We start from the raw sequence: 9,721 nt of genomic DNA, 5'->3' as shown, positions 1-9,721 counted from the left end.
AGCTAAATTCTGCACGCAACGCACAGACTTGCACCAACAGTAAAAGAACGAGCAGATCGGAGAGGACAGTTCTATTATTTAAGGCTTGCCCTCGCCCCTCCTGCCTCACTAGCGACGCCGTGGTGCAGCTGCACTGCCGGGCTTCCCCGCTCGGCGGCAGCCGGAGGACGCCGAGCGCCCCCGCACCGGCACGCCCGCCCCGCCCTGAGGCCCGCCCCGCCCTCACGCCCGCCCTCAGCCCCGCCCCCAGCCCCGTCCCCGCCCGCCTCAGCTGACAGCGCCAAGATGGCGGTGGTGCGGCGAGCGGAGTTCGCCGCCCTGCAGAGCCTGCTGAAGGTGAGCGGGGTGCCGAGCTGCTGCGGGACGAAGCTCCCGGCCTGGCGGCGCGGGCTGTCTCTCCCGGGCCGCGGCTGAGCGCCCCCCGCTTTGCTCCCCGGCAGGCGCCGTCGAGGGACGCCGTGCGGCAGCTGTGCCAGGAGTGTTTCTCCAGCCCTCCCGCCCGCCTCGGGCCGCTGGCGCAGCGCGCCTGCCCCAGCCTCGCCGCCGGCCCCGAGGAGGCGGAACAGGTAGGGCCGGGCGGGACAGCGGGCGGGATGCCTGCGGGAGTGCCCCCTCTGGAAGGGGCAGCGGGACGGGACCTCCCCGCCTGGGCCTCCCCGTGCGCGACGGAGCGGAGCGGCCGCCGGCGGCGGGGTTGGCGCGGCCGCGCGCGGCGCCACCGGACTCCGAAGGACCGCGGCCGCTGCTGCAAAACGAAACGTGGTCCGTAAAGGTGGCCCTCGCCGGCAGGCCCGGCGTGGAGGAGCCTTACCGGGAGGCCGCAGGGAGGTGCGTGGGGCGTACGTGCTAGAGGACGGTGAGGACCTCGGCTCCAGCGGAGCCCTTTCTCCTCTTCTCTACAGCTGGTATCTGCTTTGCACAACCTTACCAGGCATGTCGTGTACCGTGGCTTGACGAGAGCAGAAGACATACTCTCTCTCTTTCCAGAAAACTTCCACCAAAACCTGAAAAACCTTTTGACTAAGATAATCTTGGAGAACATGTGAGTGCTACCCACCTGTCATTTCCTTTCTCCAGGAAAATTAATGCCTATATATCTGGTTTGGTATGTGCATAGTTGATGGCACATAAAGTTTTGTTTCTATGAATTTTGTGCATGGCTTGGACATAATCATGCAGGTTGGGATGAGCAGAGTTGAATGAAATGTCATCTGAGTGGAATGGCAAAAAACACACAGCCATGGATGGGTTCAGAGGGTTTTCCCAAGACTTTTGGAATGGGTGTGGGCTTTGTTCACATAATGCTGAGCCCTTTTTATCCTAACAACTCGCCTTTGTGATGGAAGAATGCTGCAGGTGATGATAAAACTTACTTAGAGGGCTAGATTTCAGCACTACAGAATCTGATTGGGTAGCATCTAGGTGTTCATCCACTTACCAACTTGGCTTAGGTGCAGGGACACTGTATGAAGTAGAGCATTTGTGAGTGGTGGTAGAGGACAGCAGTTCTGCATGCTTGTACATCTCACTGCTTGGTAGCCCGTTGCTTTGATAAAACCGGGGAGAAAGGTACATGCCGTAAGTGAGCCATACTTACAGAAGAACCAATACTTGGTCACCAGTTTGCCCACCATTGTCCACCAGTGACAGCCTTTCCTCAGCATAGGCAGTCTCTCTCCTCTGCTTACTGCTGCAGCCCTGGTGACCCTTCTGTCAGGGATAAGTCACTCTGAATGCTTTCCCTACCTTTTTGTCATTTTTCTTTGGTTTTTTTTCCTGACCAAAGCACTGCTGATACTGTTTTTTTCTTTTCCACTTTGTCATAGATCTGCTTGGAGGAATGAAGCACAAGCGAGTCAGAGTAAGTAGTCATTGGAGCTTAGAGTTTAGAATAGTGCATCACAGCCTGGTTTTGTAACATAGCACAGGGATACCCCCATTTGCCTTAGATGAAGCTGTGTGATTGTGGCATTGCAGAGCTTAGCAGAGGCCAACAAGCTTATATTCGGATCTCTGCTGCTGTGTTAAATTGAGTTTCCAGTCCTCAAGCAATTCCATTTAATAGTCTGTTGCTTCCTTGCAGAGTGAAGCATATTTGAAAGTGAAGCAGTCTGACCTCCCCATTCAAGTTACTAAGTGATGTCCATATTCAATAACTGTGCACTGTAAAGGATGTGTAAATATAGGAGAATATCTTATCTTTGCATATCTAGTAAATTTTGGGCATTTTTTCTCTTCCATGCATCAGGAAGTATACTGCATCTATTCATAACTCTGCTTTTTCCTTACCTTTCGAAAGAGTGATGTAATTAAGGAATGCAAGCTTTAACAATAGTATCATGGGCAATGAGTTACATCCCAATTAGGTGTTCCATGTAGCTACAAATCTTTGTTTTCTGCACATGAGGTTTTCTTTACAACTGCAGCACTTAGGGGCTTACAAACAAGAGCTGATACATAACAGAGTACCCTGAGGTCTGCATGGATCCGCCTTACCTTTTTCTTTCCCTGTGGAAGAGATAATGTCCAACAGCTAAACAGTTCGGCAAGACCTGGAAATACACTGTCCCTCAAAGTTTTAATGGAGTATAAATAGGGAGAGGGAAGAAACTATTGCATAATGTTAATACAGTAAATACAGCAGTTCCTTACAGTAAACAATGTTCTAGTGTTACCCAAACACATAATGCTTTTTCCTGTATCCTTAACACTGCAGTGCGTGAGAGGAAATGACAGCAAGCACAACACACTAGCATAGCACACTAGCTAGTCTTCACAACCCAGAAGCAAGGCTCGGTATGTGGCTCTTGGAACACCGCTCAGGAGCTCTGCTCTGACACTCATTCCTTTGTATTCATTAGATGATTATTGAACCCTGTTGGAATGAGATTGTCTTCTAGGAAATGATGGATTATTGTAGTATTGTATTAATGAAATATCTGACATCTGTTACATAGGGACCAAGGCAATGATTTATTGAACAGGCATTCCAATCAACTGATTTATGTTAACATAAAAAAATGGATGGTTTCCTGCCCCTCCCAACCCACCACCCATCAATCTTTGCAAATTAACATACAAGGCTAAACAGATGTATTTTATGTTGTTGCAAATACTGCCAAGCGCTGCCCTTGACAGGCTATGAACTGGAATTTGTTCCAAAAGCAGGAGCAAGGCAGCCAGTTCTGCACTGCCCCTTGGAGCTCTGCTCAGCGGAGCAGGAGGAGGAGCCTTTCCTCAGAAAGAGAAGTCTCTGTAAGCACTGTTAGGAAGCAACCTGAGCATCTGGAGCCAGTAGGAAGGCCAGCAATCAACCCTTGGGGAGGAAACTAGGCATTTTATGACAGGCAGGATCCAGACAGGCTGCAGTTGCCTATTGAGGCTGCTTTTTCCTTAGTGCTCAACAGGGGTTTAGGTTTTGCCTCTTCACCCCCCTCTGGTACCCTTAAATAGATGTCAAGTAACTGCTGACAACCAGGTTTGATAAGGCTTTGCAGAGATGCTCAGACCCACCAAGCACCACAGCTGATGGTGTGAAAACTCTATTTTTAAATTGAGTTTGAGGATACACCATCACCTCTACAGTTCTTCTATGGTGTTGGTTCTACACTTCATTCAGACTTCTTTGAAAATCCCTAGCTGACATAAACAGTGTTTCTTCAGGCACCCTGTAGCCATTTACTCTGACATAGTTACAGCAGTTAATCCCCTTAGCTGCAAATGCCCTTTTCAAACCAAAAGTGTTTGTCTTTGTTTCCATGTCCTTAGTGTGGGCTTCCAGTGAGAATTTACGGTTTTTCCCAGGAAACTGGTGCTGTACTTTTGAACATAGGAAGTATGGCTCAGCTCTTACCAGAAAATGGAGTCAAAATAGGTGCAAGAGGTGTTCCGAGTCTTATAAACGTGACACTACCAAAGTGGCAATGACTTTTAAGCATGCCCTGTTAAACTGCTCCTTACAACTTGGTTTCCTTACATATATTTTAAACTAGGTATTTACCTTACAGACATTTTCTAAATTTCTGGATTCTGGTGGTAAATTGTGCTTTACCACTGGGCAGTCAAGTGTTCAAGCCTCATCTTTTAACACTTGCTGTTGTTATTTGGTTGGATAACTAATTATGCTTTCTTCTGGTTTGCAGTTTGTGTGAGAAAATACTTGTAAATCTGAGATGAAATGTCAATACTTTTCCTGGATTAAAATGTTGGGGTTTTTTTTAATGACAATAGGAGACTGCTTTGCAAACAAGGGGGAAAGGTATCTGCATGCCACTCATCTAACTACCTGCCTTGGTTTCACTTGGATATGTTCTTCAAACATTCCCTGTATTCATTACCAGTAGCTGAAAGATACTGTTGAAAAACATTATGCTTCCAGGAACTGACAAAGAGCACTTGCAGCCAGCCTGTTGGTGCCAGAGTTTTGTTAGGAGAACCTTAATCTCAGTTTTTATGCCAGTTTACACAGTGCTTAGGTACTCTTGAGGGTTCATGGTACAGTACGCTCCATTAAGTACATAACATCATGAGTGAATATCCTCATGTCCTGTCTGCAACAGATAGCTTCACAAATTTCTTGACAGGGTGACCAGGTCAGACCTGTCCTCCTTCCCTTGGAAGGCTCATGGGGTCTCCAGCCCTGAACTATTGATGTCAGTATTGCACCAGACTGTTGAATGATTTCTGTTAGGCTACATCTAATTAGGATGATATCTTCAATATTTTTAACACATTGGTAGTATGTGTGCAAAGATTGCAGTTTACCAGTACATATGCTGTACTGCAGGATGCTTTAGTTCACAGGTTGAGGAACTTGAAATAACATGTTTTATCCTGCTGAATTTTAAGAGCATTGGTGTGTGCTTTCTTATTCGTTATAGAACAGAGTAATAAGCATGTAGGTCGCGGAGCAATTAATGATGAAACACTAGTTGAATGTTGTAGGCAGCAAGGCAGGGGATGAAGAGGCGAAGAAATCTTACTGTTTGCCTTCTCCTTGCTGCTTTGTGAATGTACCTATGACTGTCTTGCACTGTACCATCCTTGCATGTGATGATGGGAGAACCCTCTTTGTCCTGCCAGTGTCTTCCAGAGCCCTTCAAAGACTGGCTTATTGCAGAGTGAAAATGACCTGAAACCACACAGTAGCACTAAAGTTGTACAGTTCCCAGGGCCAGAAGTACAGAAGCATGTACATGGTGGTAGTCACAGGTTCCAGGGTCTGGTGTCGTCATGTGCTGCGGGGCCTAACAGATGCATTTTTCAATCCCTCAGTCTCCCTGCCTCAGTTGGTTGACATGGATTGGAGGGTGGACATCAAGACATCTTCAGACAGCATCAGCAGAATGGCAGTCCCTACTTGCCTGCTTCAGTTAAAGGTAATGTCAGTGGCTGTAAAGGATACAGAATCAATATTTACGTCCAACACCTGACTTACCAGTGATAGTGCAAAACAGTTCAGCCAGGCATCTGGTGCTTGCCTATTGCCTGGTGGGCAATTAACAGAATTTCCCAGAGATGATCTTTGAAATGCCACAGAATGTGGGAATGATGTCTCTGATGAAAGCCCTCTTTTCCTTGCAAGGGAGAGTTTTCTTTGCGTGAGGATGTGAGAAGACAACATATTTGTTCTCAGTCACCATTGTTCTCTACAGAAAGAAAGATGATAAATTATGAAGTCATTGCCCTTTAATTCTAAGCCACTTGTCAGCATGTTTAACTAACTGCATTAGTTGAAAAATTACTTTTGAGTACTAAAAGCTTCCTTTGCTGGCCCCATGTATCATCTGGGGAGTATAGCTATAGTTGCTGCTTATGTTCTACAGAGTTGTGGATCGCCCCAACCAGTAAAAGTGGGACGAGTGTGTTTCAGAGGAGGAGGGGGGGAAAAAATTGATTCCTGTGTGTGGGATGGGGTTAAGTATCCTATGCAGTATCTGCTAAGATGCTTTTGATAGGGATGTGGCTTCCTGCCACGAGTCTTTTGAGAATTTCCCTGTACTCATAGCAGTATATGCTTACTTGCATTCTGTCAGTGGGAACACACTCTACTAGTGAGGCACACAGTGTGGAGAATGTGCCATAGTCCTTCAGGATGGAGCTGAATGCCAAATTTAAAGCATGTTTCTTTATCTGTCTACTAAACACTGACTTTCATAGTTGCACTGGAAAAACAAGTGAATGAATTTTTCATACAGCTGATGTCTGCATCCCTGTTTACAGATTCAGGAAGATGTTGCCTTATGTGGAGATAATCCTGTTGTTTCTGCACTGACTGTGGAACTTAGCAAAGAAACCCTGGACACTATGTTAGAAGGTTTAGGAAGGATCCGGGACCAACTTTCTGCTGTTGCAAACAAATGAATACTCAAGGGCATGGATTCCAGCAGTAAGGAAGGGAAGTATTCTCTACCTACAGCTCTTATAATTTGCAGCCTAGTATAACATGTTTTCTTTTTTAACAAAACAAAATTAAAGACATTTCTTTCTTGAGTCAATAAGATAGCTTTTTGAAGAGCTAACACTTAATCATTCCTTTAGTCTGATGCCAAAAGGAGTTTTCCTATGTTGTTGAACAAAAGCTGGTCTCTCTTTCAGAAAAGGATTTGAGGGCTCAGCGCTTGGCTTAATCACAGGGATCATAACTGGAAATAGCAAATAGCTGCAGCCAATGAAGCAAATACTGTCTCTGCCCTGAAATTAGGATCTGAAAAAAGGCTCAAGCTGGTTAATGGGCTGCCTTCCAGCATCAGCAGACAGGGAGAGTGCTTCTCCCTGGAATGTGCATGTACTGAGGTGCATGCTGGATGCAGCACACACTTCCTCTCCATGAAGCACAGCCATGCTGCAGATTGTTATTACAGGATAATGCTTTGAAATAGGGCAATTATGCTACAACACATTCCCTTCTGATCATCTTCATAGCACCATTTGCAAAATGACTAGTCTGAACATCTTTAGCAGCAAGTAATTTCCTTCTTCTGTTTGAAAAGAAAAAAGGAGTTTGGATAATTCGTATTTGGGTTTATTGGATTCTGAGTGTTGCCTTAGCTGCACAAAAAACAGACTGGGAAAGTAAAGAATTGATGGCTGTTTTCTGTACTGTAGGAAACCCTTCTGCGGTAATATGTGCTTATTATTTCCCCATAGTCTTCTGTTTGTTTGTACAAATAGTCATTTAATTAAAAAATGAACTGCTAATTGATTTTGTGAATCCTTTTCACTCTAGAAGAGATATTGTCCTGGGTTACCTCAGCCTCTTTGTGATGGTGCCTGGTTTCCAGGCTGGTTTCATGCATGTTCACATTTGTTGCTGAAGAGGGATCCTTTGTTTCCTGTTCAAATGGATTCATCTTTTAAACTGTCTTCCCTTCATTATAATACAGTTTTAGGGCACCTTTTTCCATGGACACCAGCTCTGTGCAATATTACAGGTGATGACCCTAATCTAAAACTTTATAAATACACGTGCATTGAAAGTGTGGAGGAGTAAGTGCAGATAATGAACAAAATTCAGACTCTTCTTTCTCATGAGCTTCCTGTAGTGTGCCAAACGAGAAGACTGGATCCAAATGCTTTGTTTATGGCAGAGTCCCACCTTTCATAAAACATTTGGCTCTCCTTCAAGACACAAAACATCTCTTGTGTTTGAAAACATGCGATCACTCAAGAAATGTGCATAAACTACAGAGCTTTCTTAATTAATTTTATACACACCCACAGAATGCAGGCTAGACTTTAAGTGTAAATGAAGCCTGTGCCTTTAAAAGATGCTGGTGTGTTACAGCTTGTGCATCAAGATGAGATGTACAAGTCACTTGTTCAAGTCTACCTTGAACAAAGGTCGTAATGATTAGTACAGTATCAAGGTAGACTGGTGGATTTTAGACACAATAGGGAAATCTGAAAGAAGAAGGTGGATAGTCAAGAATCTGTTCCATGTGGTTCAAGATGTGAAAAACATCCGTAACAGACCTCAGTTTGAAGTTCTGTTGCCCTTGTAGCCTAGCCCTAAAAAAATCCCAGTTTATATTGAAATGTTTATTTTTGAAGCTAAGAATCATTGAGGAGGTAAATAATGCATATTTAAGTACTCAGCATTAGAGGAGCTGAGGAAGTCTATACACAAGAAGTCCTTGAGATAAATACTGAAGTTACAGTAAAAATGTTGTAGGGTCTAATGAAACGAAGAATTGATGCTTGCATGGAGTTGTCATGTAAAACAATTCTACAACTACAGAATAGTTTAAAAGAAAATAAAGACTTAAACTGAAAAGGCTTTTCCAGTGTCAGAGTGGTGCAATCTGCAGGTAGCTAAAAGTTGCTCGTGGAAATTTCATAAAGGGGGCTGTCCACTGGATCAGAGACACGAAAAATATCTGATGACTTCAAGGGCTATATCTGAAGTAATTCTACAAGAAGATATTAGTATTTTCTATCCCAAGATTTAGGAGGCTATGAGAGCTTGCCTTCAAACCTTTGCCTAAAGTGTCAGGTATTTTCTTGTTGACTCTTATCACCTTTGCCAGAAGAGCTGAAACTGCTCAGAAGCAGGTATATAAAACGAGAGGCTGAGTAGGACTGTCGTTACCTGACCAGCAACAGTACTTCGCATCAAAGTCCTATTTATGGAGACTGGTGCACAGAGAGAGAATAATATGCCTGCTATTGCAGGCAATCATGTGTGATCTTTTTCATAAAATGATTGCTCTCTTAAAGTTGGTTAGATTTTTTATCCTCCCTCCACATATTGCTGCTATTTGGTAGGCTAGCCTAAATGTATTCAGCACTACTTTATTATCAGCTTGTTCCTGTGCCAACACTGTCTTCTTTACCTTATTTCTCTCCTGCCTTTCCATTTTTCCCTCATCTTAGGAAGCAGTGAAATCACCCTCCACTTCTGATGACTAAGTCTAGTAAGCTGTATAGTCCGTGCCTTTCAGCATTGTAGTGGCCATTCCTCACTTCCAGTTTGCATCTCCCTTGAGTGGGGTCACCACAATTCTTTATATCAAGAAGAATAGTCCAAGGACATTCACTGATAGAGCTGTCATAGTATGTGAGTCACCTGAATGAACCCCTCCTCTAAGGAAACCACAAGCCACCATTGTGAAGTGGAGCTCAAAACCTCCCATCTTCATTCCAGTATTTGAGTAATAGAAAAACTACCTCCTACATGTACACTGTTCATCACCTGATAATTACGCTAAGCAAAACAGTGATAAATTTATTTGTAAAACACAAGTATGCAAGTTAAATTCAAATTGTAATTTCACAGTTAAGAGACTGTTGAATCTGACTGTGTCAAAGAGTTGAAAAATCATTACAAACGTTCAAAACAAAATTTTGCTTCCTTTTACTGGAAGAAAATGTGTACTTCAGGGTGTTTAGGCTAAAATTTTTATAGATGTGACTGAGAGCAAGAGCAACTTAGGAAGAAAATGCCTTTATGATTCCTAGCTTCCACTTCATGATCTTTTAACATTGGTTTACAGCAGTAGAAGACTTTACAAGACTGATAATGATTTGTAATGTTATAATAGTTAATATAATGTGTGAGTTTTGGAGTTAATGTGTGATATTTACATATTCAGGCTCTTCCAAAAATGTCATCTATACAAAATTTTTGCTTTGTTTGTAACTGAGGTGTTACTATTTCACTTCAAACAAGTTATTTCATTACTAGTAGCCTGGTTTAGAAATTGTTTTGGCCTAAGTAAAA

General features: G+C 43.7%; 1 protein-coding gene across 2 annotated transcripts; it reads left to right on the top strand.

The window, feature by feature from the left end:
* The first annotated feature begins 234 nt into the window (after positions 1-234).
* COMMD9 (COMM domain containing 9) lies at positions 235-7,200 on the top strand. 2 transcript variants are annotated; one of them, XM_056346670.1, is made up of 6 exons: positions 235-336; positions 441-566; positions 903-1,042; positions 1,827-1,861; positions 5,275-5,378; positions 6,223-7,200. In XM_056346670.1, the coding sequence occupies exons 1-6, from the start codon at positions 286-288 to the stop codon at positions 6,361-6,363; spliced, it is 597 nt and encodes a 198-aa protein (XP_056202645.1). In that variant the 5' UTR covers positions 235-285; the 3' UTR covers positions 6,364-7,200. The 2 variants fall into 2 exon arrangements, with proteins under 2 accessions (XP_056202645.1, XP_056202646.1); XM_056346671.1 differs by lacking the exon at positions 441-566 and having other exon boundaries at positions 247-336.
* The last annotated feature ends 2,521 nt before the right edge of the window (positions 7,201-9,721 follow it).

The sequence above is a fragment of the Falco biarmicus genome, chromosome 7, assembly GCF_023638135.1.
Source record: "Falco biarmicus isolate bFalBia1 chromosome 7, bFalBia1.pri, whole genome shotgun sequence".
In the NCBI taxonomy this organism is placed as follows: domain Eukaryota; kingdom Metazoa; phylum Chordata; class Aves; order Falconiformes; family Falconidae; genus Falco; species Falco biarmicus.
The sequence above is the reverse complement of the archived record's forward strand: the minus strand, read 5'-3'. Positions and strand labels throughout refer to the sequence as shown.